Raw genomic sequence first — 21,887 nt, 5'->3', positions numbered from 1 at the left:
GCAAACAGAAGCTTTAAATGACATGACAGAGCAGATAGATTTAATTGATATTTATAAGACATTCCATCCAAAAACAGCAGATTACACTTTCTTCTCAAGTGCACATGGAATACTCTCCAGGATAGGTCACATCTTGGGTCACAAATCAAGCCTCAGTAAATTTAAGAAAATTGAAATCATATCAAGCATTTTTTCTGACCACAATGCTATAAGATTAGAAATGAATTACAGGGAAAAAAATGTAAAAAGCACAAACACATTGGAGGCTAAACAATACATTACTGAATAACCAAGAGATCACAGAAGAAATCAAGAGGAAATCAAAAAATACCTAGAGACAAATGACAATGAAAACACGACGATCCAAAACCTATGGGATGCAGCAAAAGTGGTGCTAAGAGAGAAGTTTATAGCAATACAAGCCTACTTCAAGAAACAAGAAAAATCTCAAATAAACAATCTAACCTTACACCTAAAGGAACTAGAGAAAGAAGAACAAACAAAACCCAAAGTTAGCAGAAGGAAAGAAATCATAAAGATGAGAGCAGAAATAAATGAAATAGAAACAAAGAAAACAATAGCAAAGATCAATAAAACTAAAACCTGGTTCTTTGAGAAGATAAATGAAATTGATAAACCACTAGCCAGACTCACCAAGAAAAAGAGGGAGAGGACTCAAATCAATAAAATTAGAAATGAAAAAGGAGAAGTTACAATAGACACCGCAGAAACACAAAGCATCCTAAGAGACTACTATAAGTAAAATGGACAACCTGGAAGAAATGGACAAATTCTTAGAAAGGTATAACCTTCCAAGACTGAACATGGAAGAAATAGAAAATATGAACAGATCAATCACAAGTAATGAAATTGAAACTGTGATTAAAAATCTTCCAACAAACAAAAGTCCAGGACCAGATGGCTTCACAGGTGAATTCTATCAAACATTTAGAGAAGAGCTAAGACCCATCCTTCTCAAACTCTTCCAAAAAACTGCAGAGGAAGGAACACTCCCAAACTCATTCTATGAGGCCACCATCACCCTGATACCAAAACCAGACAAAAATACTCCAAAAAAAGAAAATTACAGACCGATATCACTGATGACTATAGATGCAAAAATCCTCAACAAAATACTGGCAAACAGAATCCAGCAACACATTAAAAGGATCATACACCATGATCAAGTGGGATTTATCCCAGGGATGCAAGGATTCTTCAATATACGCAAATCAATCAATGTGATACACCAAATTAACAAACTGAAGAATAAAAACCATATGATCATCTCAATAGATGCAGAAAAAGCTTTTGACAAAATTCAACACCCACTTATGATAAAAAAGTCTCCAGAAAGTGGGCATAGAGGGAACCTACCTCAACATAATAAAGGCCATATATGACAAACCCAGAGCAAACATCATTCTCAATGGTGAAAAACTGAAAGCAATTCCTCTAAGATCAGGAACAAGACAAGGATGTCCACTCTCACCTCTATTATTCAGCATAGTTTTGGAAGTCCTAGCCATGGCAATCAGAGAAGAAAAAGAAATAAAAGGAATACAAATTGGAAAAGAAGAAGTAAAACTGTCACTGTTTGTAGATGACATGATACTATACACAGAGAATCCTAAAAATGCCGCCAGAAAACTACTAGAGCTAATCAATGAATTTGGTAAAGTTGCACAGGATACAAAATTAATGCACAGAAATCTCTTGCATTCCTATACACTAATGATGAAAAATCTGAAAGAGAAACTAAGGAAACACTCCCATTTACCATTGCAACAAAAAGAAGAAAATACCTAGGAATAAACCTACCTAGGGAGACAAAAGACCTGTATGCAGAAAACTATAAGACACTGATGAAAGAAATTAAAGATGATACCAACAGATAGAGAGATATACCATGTTCTTGGATTGGAAGAATCAATATTGTGAAAATGACTATACTACCCAAAGCAATCTACAGATTCAAAGCAATCTCTATCAAATTACCAATGGCATTTTTTATGGAACTAGAACAAAAATCTTAAGATTTGTATGGAGACACAAAAGACCCCTAATAGCCAAAGCAGTCTTGAGGGGAAAACAACGGAGCTGGAGGAATCAGACTTCCTGACTTCAGACTATACTACAAAGCTACAGTAATCAAGACAATATGGTACTGGCAAAAAAACAGAAATATAGATCAATGAAACAGGATAGAAAGCCCAGAGATAAACCCATGCACCTGTGGTCAACTAATCTATGACAAAGGAGGCAAGGATATATAATGGAGAAAAGACAGTCTCTTCAATAAGTGGTGCTGGGAAAACTGGACAGCTACATGCAAAAGAATGAAATTAGAACACTCTCTAACACCATACAGAAAAATAAACTCAAAATGGATTCGAGACCTAAATGTAAGACTGGACACTATAAAACTCTTCGAGGAAAACATAGGAAGAACACTCTTTGACATAAATCCCAGCAAGATCTTTTTTGATCCACCTCCTAGAGTAATGGAAATCAAGCCAAAAATAAACAAATGGGACCTAATGAAACTTAAAAGGTTTTGCACAGCAAAGCAAACCATAAACAAGATGAAAGACAATCCTCAGAATGGGAGAAAATATTTTCAAACAAATCAACAGACAAAGGATTAATCTCCAAAATATATAAACAGCTCATGCAGCTCAATACTAGAGAAACAAACAACCCAATCCAAAAATGGGCAGAAGACCTAAATAGACATTTCTCCAAAGAAGACATAGAGATGGCCAAGAAGCACATGAAAAGCTGCTCAACATCACTAATTATTAGAGAAATGCAAATCAAAACTACAATGAGGTATCACCTCACACTAGTTAGAATGGGCATCATCAGAAAATCTACAAACAACAAATGCTAGAGAGGGTGTGGAGAAAAGGGAACCCTCTTGCACTGTTGGTGGGAATGTAAATTGATACACCCACTATGGAGAACAGTACAGAGGTTCCTTAAAAAACTAAAAATAGAATTACCACATGATCCAGCAATGCCACTACTGGGCATATACCCAGAGAAAACCATAACTGAAAAAGACACATGCACCCCAATATTCATTGCAGCACTATTTACAATAGCCAGGTCATGGAAGCACCCTAAATGCCCATTGAAAGACGAATGGATAAAGAAGTTTAGTACATATATGCAATGGAATATTACTCAGCCATAAAAAGGAACGAAATTGAGTCATTTGTTGAGATGTGGATGGATCTAGAGACTGTCATACAGAGTGAAGTAAGTCAGAAAGAGAAAAACAAATATCATATATTAATGCATGTATGTGGAACCTAGAAAAATGGTGCAGATGAACCAGTTTGCAGGGGAGAAGTTGAGACACAGATGTAGAGAACAAACGTATGGACACCAATGGGGGAAAGCCACGGGGTGGTGGTATGCTGAATTGGGCGATTGGGATTGACATGTATACGCTGATGTGTATAAAATTGATGACTAATAAGAACCTGCTGAATAAAAAAATAAAATTCAGAAATTAAAAAAAATAAACAACTAATACTAAACTTTCTTTGGGTTATTTGTATGGACATATGTTAATATAAATGTTTCCGACATTACATGAAATTCCTAAAAATCTTACATGTTCTGGTATAATGTTATAAGTCATAATTCTAGTTATTACTTTAAAATGTGTATCTCAGAAATAACCAAAAAAGAAAAAAGAAAAGGTGGAGAAAGAGGAACCCTTGTATACTGTTGGTGGGAATGCAAATTGGTATAGCCACTATGGAAAGCAGTATGGAGGTTCCTCAAGAAATTAAAAACAGAACTACCATATATATGATCCAGCAGTCCCACTTCCTAGTATGTAGCTGAAGGAAACAAAATCAGTACCTTAAAGAAATATCTGCACTCCCATATTCATAGCAGCATTATTCACAATAGCCAAGATATGGAAACAACCCAAGTGTCCATCAATGGGTGAATGAATAAAGACAATGTGGTGTGTATATATATACACAGACAGAATGGAACATTATTCAACCATAAAAAGAAGAAGGAAATCTCATCAGTTGCAACAACATGGATGAACCTGGAGGACACTATGTTAAGTGAAACAGACCAGACAGAGAAAGACAAATACTATATGCTATCACTTATATATGGAATCTAAGGGGGAAAAAAAATGGAACTCACAGAAAGGAAGACTATACTGGTGATTGCCAGGGGTTGGGGAGTTAGGGGAAATGGAGATGTTGGTCAAAGGGTACAAACTTTCAGTTACAAGATAAGTTTTGAGGATCTAAGATATAGCATGATGACTATAGTTAATAATAGAGTATTGTATACTTTAACAGGGACTAAGGGTTCTACCAACATACTGAAAATAGACACATTTGGGAAGAATAGGCAGAGAAGAAAAAGAGAAAGAAAAAATGAGTGGAGAAGAGAGGGAGACAGAGTAAGACAGAGGAAAAATTAAGAAGCGTCTCCAGCACAATAATTTAGAACCAGTAACAGATTACTTTTTCTGGTTATTTTCTGGAGTTAACGTCGACTCCATCTCTTTCCAGTGAAGAAAATGAACGAAAGGATTTCTGTTATAATTTCAGCTTCTAGTGTGTGAGATGGAAAACAGCTTAGGACTTAGTCAAAGGATGAGTCAACCCTTAACTTCCCATTTATCACCATATGCATGTCATTTCACTTCTCTGATGCTAATTTTCTTATCTATAAGACAATGGTGGTCAGAAGAGCTGTTATGATTAGCTATCTCATGGGATTCTTATGAAGACCAAATGTAATGCATGGTAACTAACCTGGAAATATTACCTATGTAATTATGTATGATTTAATAAGCAGGTACCTATGTAATTATATACTACATGTATTAGATTTAATAAAGATCTTTCTGTTAAAACTATGGGGCAAGTTAAATTTACCACATTTAAAAGTAACAGTGATATATTGTTGAGAACAAAACTTGGGTATGAACACGTCATTCCTCATTTGTTGACCCAGATTACAAAGGAATTTGGCTGGCGATGGGAAGGCAGGTGGTTTGCGATTACCAGGTCTCTGTGGATGAAGCTGTTTCTCTCCAGGTACTCCATCGCTTCACACACATCTTGACACATGCTCAGCAGCACATCTCTACTAAAATGGCCTTGTCTCTGTCGGAGGAAATTCAGAAGGCATCCCCTTTCCATGAACTCGGTAACGATGTAAATGGGTTTCTGCTGGGTGCATACACCATAAAGCTGTACTAACTTCGGGTGTGTCAGTTTCCTGAGAGGGAAGTCATGCATACACAGAGTTACTGCAGGGAAAGAAACCACCAGGGGTGTTAGCTGGCAAGGGGCCACTTTTTAATACAAAAAGGGGAACCAGAAAAAATGTAGAAACTTACATCATTACTTTAGCTTCTTCTATGAAATCTTCCTCACACATGGCACCTTCCCTAATAGCTTTGATGGCTACTTTGTACTGAGCTCGCCACTTGCCAAGCCTTACTACTCCAAAGAGTCCACTCCCCAACTCCCTCATAAAGGTCAGCTCTGAAGGGTTAATCTCCCATTTTTCTGTGAGACAGAGGGGGAAAGTGATAAAATTTAATCAGGAGAATACAGTAGGAATCAGTGGAAAACAAAGAAACTATAACCAAGGTCAATCTAAAACTTACAAGGTAATACAATTACCAACACAGAGCAGACTTGCAACCTGCCCATAAGCGACAGAAGGTGGCTTTCCTCCCTCTGGGGAGGATGGATCCCTTCTCAGCTGTCACAGTAAAAGCAAAGTGAACTGAAGAAGGCAAGAAGATGCTACACAATAGGCTAATAATAATGGAGCTTGAAACTTAAAGGTACTTTTTTCTTTTTTAAACAAATACTTCCTCCTTTACCATTCCTCCCCCTGAAGTTTTTTTTTTTTCTGTTTCAATTCCATCAAGTTGGAAAGAGTTTAACCTGTTTAAAAGGCTTTCACCAGTAGCACAAAGACAATCAAGTTGCATGTCTTCTCTATTACCTCCATCTTTACTTTCCTGTGAGTAGCCAACCAAGCCCAGTGAGAAGCAGGAAAGGCTTTGATTTATTTTAGAAGTAACATGGTAATGCTTATTTTTCACTGACGGACAGTTTTCTACCAAATAATAATGAATAATGATGAAAACAGAAAACCTAGGGTTACTACAGCTATAAGTGTAATCATCTAACATCTCACACGGTAAACTTATATAAAAACAGTTCCGCTATGTGGAATTCTACACATCTAAACTGGTCTTGTGATAACGGGTTCAAGAAAAATTTGCCATGCAACTAAAAAAGGAGTTACCGTAGCTGAATCCTGCAGTGGTTGGTGCATTCTTTGTGCTAACTGGGTACCGCAGCCTTGTGACAAGTCCTAGAAATCAAAAAGAGTATTACAGTTGAATTCACTCAATCATTCTGCATGGTAAAGCACTAAACTAGAAACTCACTTACAAAATTCACTCATTTATTCACTTAGTGCTCATCTTCCTTGTGTATATATAGCCCTCTGCTATATGCTAGCAAAAACTAAAGGAAGGCAGGAAGGACGATGATCCTACTGTTGTCAAAACCAAGCCTGTGTGCCTGATGCACAGTGAGGCCAAACAACCCAAAATGTCGGAGTCTGGAGCAGAGAAAGGTTTATTGCAGGGCCAAGCAAGGAGAACGGGGGGCTTGTACTCAAAAGACCCCAACTCCCCAGTGGCCTTCGACAAGGGTTTTTAAAGACATTGTTAGGGGAGAGGGTAGTAAGACAAGTGATCAGCTCCTGGACCTTCTTCTGATTGGCTGACGGTGGTAGGTAACAGGGTGATGTTTCAGGAATCTCAATCATCAACCTTCTGGTTCCAACCAGCCTGGGGTCTACCTGCTTGTGGTCAGCATGTAGTCACCCTCCTCCACCTGGATGGGGGTCTTAGCTTCTGCAGAGCAACTCAAAGATACGCATCAGATTGTTATCTACATCCCTTCAGGAGGAACTAGGAGTCCTGTGACTAATCATTAACTGCTTCAGCCTGCTCTTTGGAGCTTGCGGAAGGCTTAGGAGACTAAAGCTTTTTTTTTTTTTCCAAACAAGAAACAGGAAACACAGAGGAGCTTTTGTACCCAGGAAGGCCCCCACAGGGTCCTGCTTGGTTTCACTACTCTCTGAGCCGACAATTCCATATTTTTAAAATATACGTTTTTATTCATTCAACATTTTTTTTTTTAAATGCAGTGTTTGTCAGGCACTATGCTAGCATGGTGTCTTGCAAACACTTTAAAGGATGTTCAAAGGTTTCCAACAATTATTATCAAGTATTATTTCATGTTCTTTTCCAGTATGAGATTTGAATTATGAAATGGAATTACAGTAGTCTGCTAAAATTAAAGTGATGCACCTGACATAACTCAGCGTTTGTAATCTTACCATAAAAACTGGACTCTACAATATTAACGACTGGGAATAACACAACTACTGGAAATAGGTGAGGTACCTTAAATCCTTTAACTTAAGTTGCTTACAATACTAAATAAGAAATCCCAGGTATTTCTCCTGTAAACACCTGTAGCCCTATGTATTTCTTCTAATACGGCGTATCTCATAGTAATTTAATATTGTTATGTACTTCTCTGTCTCCCCTACCAGATGGTAAGATCTGGGAGAGACAAGATCAATAGCCATCTAGTTTCCCCATAGTATCCCTACCGTCCGGCACAGTTCCTGGCATGCAGTAGGCACTTAATACATGTTTCTGAAATGAGTGACCTGAGATAACGGTGAAGCGTAACAATTCACACAAGAACAAGAAGAAAGGAATAGGGGAAAGTGAATGCTGAAAAAGACTAAAATAAAAGATAAGAAAAAGTTCTTCAGGGGATAAATTGATATGAAATCAGTTCCTCAAATGTTAAACACAGAGTTATTACATGATCCAGCAAATCCATTCCTAGGTTAGTACCCAAAAGAAATGAAACATGTTTCATGCAAAAACTTGTACACAGATGTTTCCAGCAGCATTACTCATAATGGCCAAAAGGTGGAAACAGCCCAAATGTCCATCAACTGATGAATGATACAAAAATGGATAAACAAAATCCACACGACGGATTATTATTCATCGTTAAAAAGGAGTGGAGTACTTATATAGGCTACGACAGGGAGGAATGGCAAAAATATTACACTCAAAGAAGCTACTCAGAACAGACTGCATATAGTATGATTCCATTTACATGAAATGTCCAGAATAGGCAAATCTATAGAGATAGAAAGTAGATTAGTGGGTGCCCAGGGCAGGACTGGTGGAAGGGGTTAAGGGGTGACTGCTAATGCACGGGGGATGCTGAAAATGACCTCAGATTATGGTGATAGTTGGCACAACTCTGCAAATATACTAATTTACAGACCACTGAGTTGTACACATCATGTGGGTGAACTTTATGGTGTGTAAATTATATCTCAATAACCATTCCTATCATTATCTGAGAGACGTGAAGAGAGTCACAAATAGCAACAGACTTGGCAAAGGCCTTCGATAAAATTTCAAAAGTTAATTTTCCATAGATTGGGCTGGACACTTGGCTAACCCCTGCTCAGTTACATCTTTGAAGTCAAAGGCTAGAAATCTTTCTATCTCATCCTCTGGAGCTTCCAACGGCACAAATGTGGTTTCTGGTTTTGTTTTTGATGTTTGGTTTATTCCCACTCTGGTGGTTAAGTGTAGCAAAGATTTGGGAAGATGGAAGACGTGTCTGGGACATTCTTACACTAGTCTTTGGAAGCCTCTAACACAGGCCTAAACCTAAGCTGCTCATCTGGCAGCTTCTGTGACAGCTGCAACATAGACATACATTGGAGTTTAGTTTGGTACTGTTAAAGAAAAAACAATATTCAATGACGCTTTTAAAGATGGTCCAGCAGGTTTTATTCAGGACCACTGTGATAGGTATAAGGACCACTGCAATGGGATTTTAAAGTGGGGGAGAGAGATGGGCCCGACTCTGAACACAACCTGGACAAATGAGAACTCACAGCCAAGGAGAAGGATGGGGAATCAGTGGATGGAAAATTACTAAACGAAACATCAATGCAGGGAGGGCTTAGAGTGGTTCTGGCCAAACTGATCGAACAAGATTCTTGCTGAAATAAGCCAGGGTACCCAGACATTACCCGGGGGGATGGTGGAAGGCGAGGAACCCGACCAGTTATTGAGGGTGATTAGACATCAAATCTCAAGGGTAAGGGGTTCTGGTTAAAGTGACTTAGCAGGGTTATTGCCAAAACTGGATTTTATAAGAAAGTGTACAGATGGGCCCAGGAGATGGTCCAGGAGCCTGACTAAAGTTGCATCAAGCAAAGAACCTTTGTCAGTACCAAGGATGTAGACCTTGTATTGTATGTGGCAGATGTGAACGTTTGCCACACACGATAAGGATAACTTGTGTTTTAAGGTCAAGACGGGGCTTCTTTTGAGTTATTATTTCTGATTTCTCTTTGTATATATCATTTCCTTAATAGGCAGTAATTTTAAATCAATCACTTTCTACAATTAACTACAACATAAACCTGCTCAAGGTTTATGAATTAACCTTTATGAATTAGAATTCATCACCATGTCTAATCATTTTAATCACTACTTTATATTTGAAATAGGTTTTAACAGCTCACTTACCTGCTGCATTGTGCTTATGATATTCAATAATCTCAGGAATTGAACCAAAAGCATGTTTTTCTGCCAGATAATACTTCTTTGGAGATGTCATTGTCTCCTTTATATGATAATGCCTGAAACCTGATGAACCTTCTCTGTAACAAAAATCAGAATGTGTTAGAACCAAGTTGGAATAATGTAACTTCACCCTTAAGGTGTTTTCTACCAGGGTCCCTACATATGGCCCCCTCTATTCTCTACACAAATTTTATTTTCCCCCATGTTCTTCTTAGCTTCACCTTTCAAATTAACGGATGGAAGTTATAAAGTGGTCACTGATAACTGATACTTGGTCCCTTGCGTGAGATCGTGAAAGAGAACATTTACCAAAACTCCATTTACCAACAATTAAAAGTCTTAAAATAGCTATTAGCTGGATACTGCTTTTTGTCCCTGCTGTTGGTGTTGCAAATGTCCAGAAGACCTCTAAAAGTTAATAAACTAGACGTACAAATCATGTACACATTCTATTTTAGGTATCTTAGATCTTCCTGAGTCATCTCTTGCTGAAAATCCTTTCCAGAGAACTCTTGCCGCTGTGAAGATAAAGTTCAAACTCCTTGACATGGACATGTGTCTTCCACTTCTACCTCTCTGGCTTCTCTCTCCTCCCTTCCCCCTGCCCCTCCCATTCTACAATCCAGCTACAATACACTGTTGTCAGCTCACCAAGTGCTCGCTCACTTCCAGGTCCAGGCAATTTCCTGTGTCAGAAACACATTTCCCTCTCTCCAACTTTTGCCTGCCTCACCCGTCAGGTCTCACATTGGATGTCAGTAGACAACGTTAATGCCTAACTCAGATGTGTCTGGGCTAAGTACCACCCACCCCCACCCCGACACACAAACACACACACACACACACACGTTGCCCTCCCTGCATAGCAGTCACTCACATATACCATCACTGCCTGTTTGCCTGTCTGAAAGAAGCCCTCGCTAAGCTACTGGAGGGCTGGGTCTGTGTCTACTTGGCTCAGTGTGGTATCCTTAGTACCTAGCACAGTGCAAAGTAATTATCTGTGGAATGTTGCTAAAGTTTCTCTAGTCATTCAGAACAAATATATATATGGAAAATGAGGAAAATTACTAGATATGAATATAAAAATGGTATAGACTTTAGAAATCAAGTTCAGATTTTTTTTAATGCTCAATTGTAGCTTATTTTCTGAAAATTAGGAATCCATATACACTATATAAGAACTTCATATAAAAACTCAGATTTTAAGCAGAGAGAGAGAGAGAGAGATTACTTACCCTCCAAACTTTGTATAAAGGGAGACTGTGTACATGCCTGGTTGACTGGAATCTCTTACCATAAAACCACCTTCTTTATCCTAAAATCCAAGAAGAAAATTTTTTTCAATCCAATAATACCAATGCCACAGAGAAGATCCAAGAGCCCAATCTTATAATTTTATGATTATTATCCTCTGCCGAGAAAATCTGCTTTGGAGAAGCGCAACTTACCAACAGGTAAGTCATCCACGTGACCGTCTCCCATCCATGTGACCTTCCACTTCACATTACTGAACCGTGAGATTAGTTAAAGAAAGCACACTCCTAATTCCCCACAATCACAACTCCTCACACACACTAGTACGAGACATCTCAACAAGACAACCTCTCAGGGCCCTTCCAGAACTAACAGACAAAATTTTGCAATTCCCTTATGTCCTGGACATGTGGGGAAACAGTTACTGAAAAATGTATTTCTTAATGACTGGGTTTCATTTCATACATTTTTCATATTTGCTATAAGGCTTCAATCCCGACTCAATATCATCTTCTATCCACACAGCATTTTTCCTGTAAATACCTCAGTGCTCTTTACAGGAAGATTTTTTTTTAAATCCTCAATTCCCCTGGAAATCGATGTTAAATATCACTCTTTATGAAAGGAGAGACAGAGGCACAAGCAACTTAAGCAGAGAAACCCAAAAGGCAGCAACATGCTGAATGACCAAAAGCTAAATCCTCATCAGGTTCTTAGCCTAAGAGCAGGAAACAGAAGCTAAGAACCTCAAATACCTCTCCACCATTAATGTCACAGTCAATCTCTAGCACTGAAATTGCTTTAAAATGAAAGTGTGTTTAACAGAACAAAATAAATTTTCTTCTTATTCCTAGGAAAGACAATGGAATGAAATAAAGGCCCACAAATAAATCTGATAAGAACAATTAGGGACAATGATAACAGTTAATCGATCAATAAAACATGGTTATTGAACACTTACTCTGTTTTAACATGTTCTAATATGTGGATCTACTCAGTCCTCAAAACAGTCCTATGAGGCAGGTACTATTGTTACCTCCTTGCCTGTTTACTTTACAGGTAAGGAAATGGGGCACAGAAAAGTTGGACATTTGCCCCAACTCAAACAGCTAGTAAGTAGCAGAGCCAGGATTTGGACCCCAGGCCTTCTAGCTACCCACTTCCCTAGAGCTGCCTCTCATTGTGAGGTCACCAGGGAGGCGTGTAAAAATCCTGTAGAGGGAGAGGGGCAGGGAGGGGCAGTGACGTGTCATCTGAAGCAAGCAAAGTCACCTGCTATTGCTCTCGTAACATAAACTACAGAAAGAAGTTATACCCTGAGAAAACTGGGCATATACTGGGCATATACCCTGAGAAAACCATAATTCAAAAAGAGTCATGTACCAAAATGTTCATTGCAGCTCTATTTACAATAGCCAGGACACGGAAGCAACCTAAGTGTCCATCACTGGATGAATGGATAAAGAAGATGTGGCACATATATACAATGGAATATTACTCAGCCATAAAAAGAAACGAAATTGAGTTATTTGTAGTGAGGTGGATGGACCTAGAGTCTGTCATACAGAGTGAAGTAAGTCAGAAAGAGAAAGACAAATACCGTATGCTAACACATATATATGGAATCTAAGAAAAAAAATATCATGAAGAACCTAGGGGTAAGACAGGAATAAAGACACAGACCTACTAGAGAATGGACTTGGGGATATGGGGAGGGGGAAGGGTAAGCTGTGACAAAGCGAGAGAGAGAGGCATGGACATATATACACTACCAAACGTAATGTAGATAGCTAGTGGGAAGCAGCCACATAGCACAGGGAGATCAGCTCGGTGCTTTGTGACCACCTAGAGGGGTGGGATAGGGAGGGTGGGAGGGAGACGCAAGAGGGAAGATATATGGAACCCTCAGAATGGGAGAAAATATTTGCAAATGAAGCAACTGACAAAGGATTAATCTCCAAAATTTATAAGCAGCTCATGCAGCTCAATAACAAAAAACAAACAACCCAATCCAAAAATGGGCAGAAGACCTAAATAGACATTTCTCCAAAGAAGATATACAGACTGCCAACAAACACATGAAAGAATGCTCAACATCATTAATCATTAGAGAAATGCAAATCAAAACTACAACGAGATATCATCTCACACCGGTCAGAATGGCCATCATCAAAAAATCTACAAACAATGAATGCTGGAGAGGGTTTGTAGAAAAGGGAACCCTCTTGCACTGCTGGTGGAAATGTGAATTGGTACAGCCACTATGGAGAACAGTATGGAGGTTCCTTAAACAACTACAAATAGAACTACCATATGACCCAGAAATCCCACTACTGGGCATAGACCCTGTGAAAATCATAATTCAAAAAGAGTCATGTACCAAAATGTTCATTGCAGCTCTATTTACAATAGCCTGGAGATGGAAACAACCTAAGTGTCCATCATCAGACGAATGGATAAAGAAGATGTGGCACATATATACAATGGAATATTACTCAGCCATAAAAAGAAACGAGGTTGAGCTATTTGTAGTGAGGTCGATGGACCTAGAGTCTGTCATACAGAGTGAAGTAAGTCAGAAAGAGAAAGACAAATACCATATGCTGACACATATATATGGAATTTAAGAAAAAATATGTCATGAAGAACCTAGGGGTAAGACAGGAATAAGGGGCTTCCCTGGTGGCGCAGTGGTTGAGAGTCCACCTGCCGATGCAGGGGACACGGGTTCGTGCCCCGGTCCGGGAAGATCCCACATGCCGCAGAGTGGCTGGGCCCGTGGGCCATGGCCGCTGGGCCTGCGCGTCCGGAGCCTGTGCTCCACAACAGGAGAGGCCACAACAGTGAGAGGCCCGCGTACCGCAAAAAAAAAAAAAAAAAAGAAAGGAATAAGGACGCAGACCTGCTGGAGAATGGACTTGAGGATGTGGGGAGGGGGAAGGGTAAGCTGTGACAAAGCGAGAGAGTGGCATGGACATACATACACTACCAAGCGTAAGGTAAATAGCTAGTGGAAGGCAGCCGCATAGCACAGAGAGATCAGCTCGGTGCTTTGTGACCGCCTGGAGGGGTGGGCTGGGGAGGGTGGGAGGGAGGGAGACGCAAGAGGGAAGAGATATGGGAACATATGTATATGTATAACTGATTCACTTTGTTAAAGCGGAAACTAACACACCATTGTAAAGCAATTATACTCCAATAAAGACATAAAAAAAAAAAAGACTGGGAGCAATTACTAAATAGAATAACTAGATCATAAATGCAGAGAACTGCAGAGGTCATCTTCTAATCCAACCTCTCTGTCTTACAGATGCAAAAAACACTAGAAAAGTCACAGCTAGACTCAGGTTGTCTCCTCATTAAGTCCACTTAGTTTCCTCTATAGTAGATTTCATCCTTCCACTTTATTTCTTTGTAAAGTGTAAGAATTTTAGCATATTTCTTAAGGCAACTATATATTGTATTAAAACTTAATTTATAAAAGATAGCACGTAACACTGATGTAAACTATTTTAAAACAAAGAACTTCAAGCAAAAAGGAAAAACACGTCAAGTACTAATATCAAGGTAGCAAATGATAAATCAGTAAGAAACAGTAAAGAAATGTTGCCCATGTATAGCTATTACCTATTGTTATCAGTTTAATTCTTTCCCCCTCAAAAAACATACTTTGGAGTTCTAACCCCTGGTACTTCAGAATGTGACCTTCTGCGGAGATTTACAGAGGGAATCAAGTGAAAATGAGGTCATGGGGTGGGGTGGGGGGCTCATCCTATATGACTGGAGTCCTTATAAAAGGGAAATTTGGACACAGAGCCAGGCATGCATAGAGGGAAGAACCATGGGGAGAAAAGGAGAGGGGCCTGGGACAGATCCCTCCCTCACAGCCCCCAGAAGGAGCCACGCCCACTGACATCTGGACTGCAGGCTTCTAACCTCTAGGTCCATGAAACAACAAACTTGAGCTGTTTAAGCCACTCAGTCTGTGGTACCTTGTTACAGCAGCCCCAGGAAACTAATAGAGCAGTCTTCACTTTTAAATGATTTCAAAAAACCAAAACTTGTACTTACGCCATAGTATTTTTTGGGCTTTAGAAACAGAGGTAGGTGGAATTACTAATCAGGGATTCGTTACAATTGATTTTGTGCTGAAACCAAACCCACAAGACAAGTACAAACACTTACTTCACTTCTAAGGAGTTGCTCTGCTTTGCTTCTATTCATATTTCTGCAATACCATCTGAAGAGAAAAAGGTATGTTTAAGGCCTCAGGTTTTTAAAATTGTTCTTTTTTCTTTTTAGGATTAGCAAGGTATTGATAATATTACTCATCAATAACAAACAATAAATAAGAACAAGGCCTCATTCATAATCTCAATAATATAGACAACCACTAGTAACAATTTGGATACACATACATGCAGACTTTTTCTACCTATATTTTTATGAAGACACATAGGTATGCCAACATTCTTATTTGCTGTAGTAAAGTGAGGTCAAGCTACACTTGCTATATCAGAACCTGAATCTTTCATATAACGGTACACGATACACACCTTTGCAAAGCAATGTAGTCCTGTGCATCACGGTCTGGATGCGCCATCATTTATTTAAGCGATCTTCATTATTTAACATAAAAATCATTTCCAAGTTTTAACTATTATAATAATAGCAAGAATGAATTTTACCCCACTGACTCAAATACGCAGGAAATGTCACCACGTTATTGTCTTGGATTCCAATTAAATCTAATCCCAAGCCCCCAACAGGCAGGAGATTTCATCTCCAATCATCATGAAGCCTCCCCCGCAAATTTCACGAAGGTCCCAAGTATTGAAAGAAACAGAGCAAAACAGAAGAGCAGGCCTCCTGGGTCTTCCAGACTTACTGGTTCCAGCACAGCCCCGACCCCTGGCAGTCCTCCGAAGGTCTGCTGTAGGAATCCCACCAGGGCCAAGCAGTGGCACCTGCCCTGCCACCACTCTGTGCCAAGCCCCTGCATATCGGTGCCCCTGCTTAACCCTTGAGAAATCTTTCCTAAGGAAAGATGGATACTGCCATCTCCCACCTCATCCTCAGAGGTACTCCCCTCTCCCTGCTTCCCCTAGCCCATGCTCTCCAGGGGATAATGAGCAAGTTGGCCAAAGAAGATGAACTCAGACTGTCAGCTTTAAACTTGGATTTTTGTTTTGTGTTGTGTTGTTTGTTCTAGATGGACTTTAGTGGGCAGAGAATCCTCCATCCAGTCCTATTTCCCAAGGATTCCAATGTTATGAAATCAGCTTGGTCCCTCTAAACCCGTGAAGTTTCCACCACTGCCTCAGCCTTTTATAAAAGAAACAGCACCTGCTTTTGGCCCAGCAAACACCCCGAGACAAGTGAATACAAAGGCCTTCCCTGACTGAGGAAGGGAAAAATACAAAGAAAAAAATACAAGATCATTTTTGGTCTGGATTCTTTCATGCAGTTGGAGGGGACAAACACAAATTACAATCTCAACACAAGCCAAAAACTGTTATTTTATTTGGAGCCTGAAGTGATTAACCAGGCCTCAGAATTGTGGGTATTAAGATCTCATTGTTGTGGACCCCACTTTATGAACTGAGACCAAGTTCAACAAAATTACAAATTTAAATTCTGATCAATTTCTGAATGCAACTGAGGGATAAAATAAATGAGGAGAACAGAATGGATTCTGTCCCTAAAGCTTTCCCACTGATAGGAGAAATATTTGTCAGCATACCAAAAACAACCATAAAAGTTAATTAGAAAAGGTAGCTGCAGCTCTCATTATGCATTATAAACCAGCAGGACCTGAAAGATTGAAAAAAAAATTCTCTTTATTAAGCACAGGAGATCCAAGCCCACATCTTCACAGTGAGAGTAAGTGATGGAGGCTCAGGCTCACGTTCAGATGCAAGAAATCAGTAAAGCTAGATTGTGGCTCTCAAGAGAAATTCGATATAAGATACTCAGAGAAAGAAAAAGGTCCTTTCCTCACTTGGTATATTCAAGCTCCTGGGAAGGGACAAAAGAAATAAGGAAAGAAAAAAAAATCCACAGCACAAATCCTATTCTAAGTGGTCATTTATATGGTATTTGCAGTTTCCCCAGAAAGGATGTTTTCCTCCCTAGGATATAAACTCAGACCCTGAAGGGCACGTTGAAGGAAGGAAAGGAGGAAGGAGTGATGAACAAATCAAAAGATGAGTCATCGGGCTTCCCTGGTGGCGCAGTGGTTGAGAGTCCGCCTGCCGATGCAGGGGACACGGGTTCGTGCTCCGGTCCGGGAAGATCCCACATGCCGTGGAGCGGCTGGTCCCGTGAGCCATGGCCGCTGAGCCTGCGCGTCCGGAGCCTGTGCTCCGCAACGGGAGAGGCCACAACAGTGAGAGGCCCGCGTACGGCAAAAAAAAAAAAAAATGTTGACTCATCTCGTGGTATTTCCTAACGGTTCTTTGTGGCTTCTCTTCCTCTTCCATGATACCTATCACCAGGCAAGGAGGGAAAGACAAGAGTGGCTCTGCTGAACGCATCCTGTCGGGAAGAACGATGCACACGTGGTGAGCCGGAGAGCTGCCGCCCAGACGCCAGCCCGCGTGCGTCGCCCACGAGCCCGGCCCAGATATGCCTGTTGGAGGTTAGTTAGCGTCCCCTGACGAAGGAACTATATACTTCTAGAAAGAATACCCAGGATTTGTAAGTAACTTGTCATTCCATTCTTAGATATCAAAACCCTAATGGGAATGAGGGTTTCAGATTGGCTAGTCACTTCAAAGACTCCAGAGGGACAGGACTTCATAGTGCTGTCTGAATAGAGGGGAAAGCAGCTTTGGGGACAACCTTCTGGAAAGGATGGATCCTGGCCAAGCTTCTTGGAGAGGGTGGGTTGGGTAAATTAGAAAATGGAGGCAACAGGTATAAACTAACAAAAAATTGAAAACAACCAACCAACGAGCTATATAATCTTTGCCGGTTCTCACTTTGGCCCTTGCCTCCTGGATCACCCACGCAAAGCCTTGTCCTAGACTTTTCCTGTTCTAAGGGTCCTTGCATTCCTGTCACCTTCCTCCTTTAGCATGCTTCCATCAAGAACATCTTACTGACCACAACGAGCCCAGTTTCTTTCCTGCAGCACTTCCGATGGTCCTGTCTTCCCCCCGCCGGGACCTGCGTGTGGGGGTGGGAACTAGGGTACTGACGGCCCTGGGAGCTGCAGGCTGCCAGTCCTGAGCCCAGCCCAGTGGACAGTTATTGCCCGGACGCCTCCTGCCTGCAAACAAACAGCAGAAGGGCTCTTGATTCAGCAGCTGGCAAAAGGCTTTTTAACCCTGGAGACATTTAAGACGTGTTACAGGATGGGCTTTAGCAAAATGTAACACAAACAGTGGAGTGGAAAGACAGCAGGAGTGACTGTCAGCACCGAGAACAGGTTTTTCCTTTCTCAGCCAGTCAGGGCTGGCACCTCGCCACATGGAATCCCCAGTCCCTGGGCAGCTGGCTGAGGGGACTCCCACGGCAAGTTCACTCGGTCATGCCGAGGTGGAGTCAGGCACCCAAAAATGGCATGGCAGTGAATCATAAACTTCCTAAAACACTTATTTGTAATCCCATGAGTCATAAGGGGAGTTCTCCCATTTAGATAAGGATTATCTGGTTTCCAAGCACATCCCTCCTGAAATCACCAGTTACTTCTCGGTCAGATCCCTTTAAAATCAGGTCCAAGTTTTTACCTTTTAGCATCTTCCCTAATTCTAAGGATTTACTCTATTTTCCTAAAATTTCTTCAAGAACAAAACCACTATTTTAGTTACATGCTTTTTATACCCTTACCTACTTCTAAAACAACTTTTTTTTTTTTTAAGTTACATGCTTTTCATACCCTTATCTACTTCTAAAACAACTTTGAGGGGTCACACCACCGAGTGCTAGGACTTTTGAATCTGTTAATCCTTTTCTAGACTTTCAAGGTACACTCACATTACAGGAAGTAACATGGACAGAGGAAACAGCTTTGTGGTGGTGGTGGTGGTGGTGACAGTGTTTTGTTGTTTTTTTTTGCGGTACTCGGGCCTCTCACTGCTGTGGCCTCTCCCGTTGCGGAGCACAGGCTCCAGACGTGCAGGCTCAGCGGCCATGGCTCACGGGCCCAGCCGCTCCGCGGCACGTGGGACCTTCCCGGACCGGGGCACGAACCCGTGTCCCCTGCATCGGCAGGTGGACTCTCAACCACTGCGCCACCAGGGAAGCCCGACAGTGTTGTTTTTAAAGAAGTGAATGAAGCATCAGTACACCACCTCAGAATGACCACAAAAGGCTCATATATATTTGGTATATATGAGCCTCTCACTAAAACCTGGCCATGCACTGCTAGTGAGCATATAAACAGCAGCCCATTGTTTCTCTGAAAAGTAATCTGACAGCATGATTAGGAGTCTTAAGACGTTCATAACTAGCTTTTAGCTCAGTATGTAGATTTTTAGAGATCTAGTTTAAGACAATAAGCAGGAAGAGGTATCCCAGTATTTTTACATAGTAAAGATGCCTAAACAACATAATGCCACACAAATAAGGAAATGATTATATAAATTATTGCACATCCATGTGCTGTATGTCTGGTTGTACTCCTTAAGGCCTCACACAGTGACTGATACACACTAAGGTCTCAGTAAACATTTGAAGAATTCACGACTGAATGAAATATAATGCAATTATTAAAATGTTTTCGAAGTACATTTAATGGCATGAGGAAATACTCACACTCATACTATTAAGTGAATTAAACAGGATGTAAAACAGTATATACAGCATGATTCTAAAGATTGAAAGGAAATATATGAATGTTGACAGAGGTCAACTTTAGTTGATTTCTGAATAATTTCTCTTACTAACATTTTTCATATTTTCAAAGAATTTTAAAACAATAATCACATATTGTTATTATAATTAGAAAAAAGAAACAATCAAATGTTTTTTTAAAGGCCACTCGGGGAAACTGTATTTTGATTTCTTGAATGAATGAACAATGAGCTGTATTTCAAAGTCAGCTAAAGCTATGATTCGTTTAAAATCAATTCAATTATATTCACTTCTGTAATTCTATTCACACATAGTACCTTCAGGTAAAGTGTATTATAGAAACTAATTCTCACAACGTCTATTTACCATCCTAGACAACTGAGTTAAGTTAGTGCATCCTTCTAAAGATAATGAAAGATAACCATTAATCTCCAAAATGTCTTACATAAGTAGGAAAATAAAAACATTTTCTAGTCCTCCACATTCACAAAATAATCTTTTACTTACTCATACTGATCTAAGTTGTTTGATTTCTTTCCTGTCACGTAATTACTTGGGATATATCCTTCACTCCTAGAAATAAGAAAAATACTTTAGATAAACTGAAATTATTTTACTGAGAGAGTACTAAAAGAAAAATTACTGCCTTTCCGGAATAAAGTATAAAACTGCCTAAAGCTTATAAGAAAGACTAGCTGACCCCCAGTAAGTAAATATAGCTACAGTATTTGATGCTTTACAAAGGACTTCCTCATTTGATCCTTACAAAAATTCTGAGGTAGGCAGGCATTATTGTACCCACTTTTTGGTGGGGAAACTAAGGCTTAGAAAGGTTGAGAGACTTTCTCAAGGTCTCAAAGCTAGCCAGCAACAGGGCCATACGTTGAATTCTGAACTTGTGACTAGTTTCAGAGCCCTTCCTAATATTCCATGATGCTTCTTTTGAATTCACAATTTCTTGGGATGTTTTAACGAAACCACTACTTCAGAAAAGTTGAAGTGTTGGATAAAAACACCCATCACTCCAATACCTCAACAGTCGGTGTAGTGCATTGTTTCACAGAGGGTCATGCCTGACATCTACATCAGTATCATCAGGTCACTTGTTAAAAAGGCAAATTCTGGGACTTCCCTGGCGATCCAGTGGTTAAGGCTCTGTGCTTCCAATGCACTGGGTGCGGGTTCGATCCCTGGTCAGGGAACTGAGATCCTGCAAGCCGCGTGGTGCACAACCAAAAACAAAAACAAAAAAAGCAAATTCCTGGGTCATACCCCAAGAGATCTGAACTGAGAAGGCCTATGTGGGCCTATGGAATCTATGATTTTACCCCAGATGACTCCTATCTCCTATGCACATTACAGTTTAAGGAGCGATCATATTAGGTAAAATCTTGGTTACAGCCAAGAATTTCAGCATAAAAGAGATACATGTATAAAATTTCTAAGTTGAGTAAAAACCTTGTAATCTTAAATTTGAATTTGAACTATTAGTAAGAACTCATAACACACACACACACACACACACACACACACACACACACACACGTACCAGTGCATATATGTAGCTCTGTTGCACTGAGAAAGACCTAGAAGCAACACCAGTCCAGGAGCCATTAGAATCCAAGCACCCCAACTGTTGTCTCTAAATATTGCTTCTTACTACAAGGAGCCAGAACTCCTTGGGGAAATGGCAAACTGCAGGTTTGGCCAGGAAAAATACAAGATGAACTTGAGCTATTTTATTTTATTCAGAAAGCTGGGTAGCTGAGAAAGACTAAAAGCGTCCCCAATCAAAAATAGCTACCACTGACCCATGATGGGACAATTCAAGTAAAAAGAATAATGACTGCAATAGACTGAAACCAAATATATAAGCATCTATAATAACACAAAACATTATTGGTTACCATTGCTATCAACAGAGGAAGCTTGGTCATCAACTCATTATTTCTGAAAAGTTGGTAAAAGATAAGAATCCAAAATGTATCTTGCCTTTCCTGCATGAACTAAATGAACTGGTTCATGAGGCCGTTCTTCTTTAGAGATTTAATAAATGCAGATGGAATGACAGAATTAGAAAAATCACCATTTTGCTATCCCTAAT

The 21,887-nt window shown here is 40.0% G+C and overlaps 1 protein-coding gene across 13 annotated transcripts in view; it reads right to left on the bottom strand.

Annotated features, from left to right (window-relative positions):
- Positions 1 to 21,887, bottom strand: part of TEC (tec protein tyrosine kinase) — a 155,414-nt gene that overhangs the window by 13,056 nt on the left and 120,471 nt on the right. For all 13 annotated transcript variants that reach the window (XR_007477202.1, XR_007477201.1, XM_049709457.1 and 10 more), the window contains 7 exons: positions 20,291 to 20,356; positions 15,170 to 15,224; positions 10,966 to 11,045; positions 9,671 to 9,804; positions 6,322 to 6,390; positions 5,396 to 5,567; positions 5,058 to 5,274 (listed from right to left, as the gene is read on the bottom strand). Coding sequence is in view for 11 of the 13 variants with exons in the window: in XM_049709457.1 (XP_049565414.1) it covers positions 5,058 to 5,274; positions 5,396 to 5,567; positions 6,322 to 6,390; positions 9,671 to 9,804; positions 10,966 to 11,045; positions 15,170 to 15,224; positions 20,291 to 20,356 (793 nt within the window). In the remaining 2 variants the exon portion in view is untranslated. The remainder of the gene's footprint in view (positions 1 to 5,057; positions 5,275 to 5,395; positions 5,568 to 6,321; positions 6,391 to 9,670; positions 9,805 to 10,965; positions 11,046 to 15,169; positions 15,225 to 20,290; positions 20,357 to 21,887) is intronic.

The sequence above is a fragment of the Orcinus orca genome, chromosome 4 (assembly GCF_937001465.1).
Source record: "Orcinus orca chromosome 4, mOrcOrc1.1, whole genome shotgun sequence".
Lineage (NCBI taxonomy): Eukaryota > Metazoa > Chordata > Mammalia > Artiodactyla > Delphinidae > Orcinus > Orcinus orca.
Note: the sequence above shows the minus strand (reverse complement) of the source record. Positions and strands in the feature narration are given on the sequence as shown.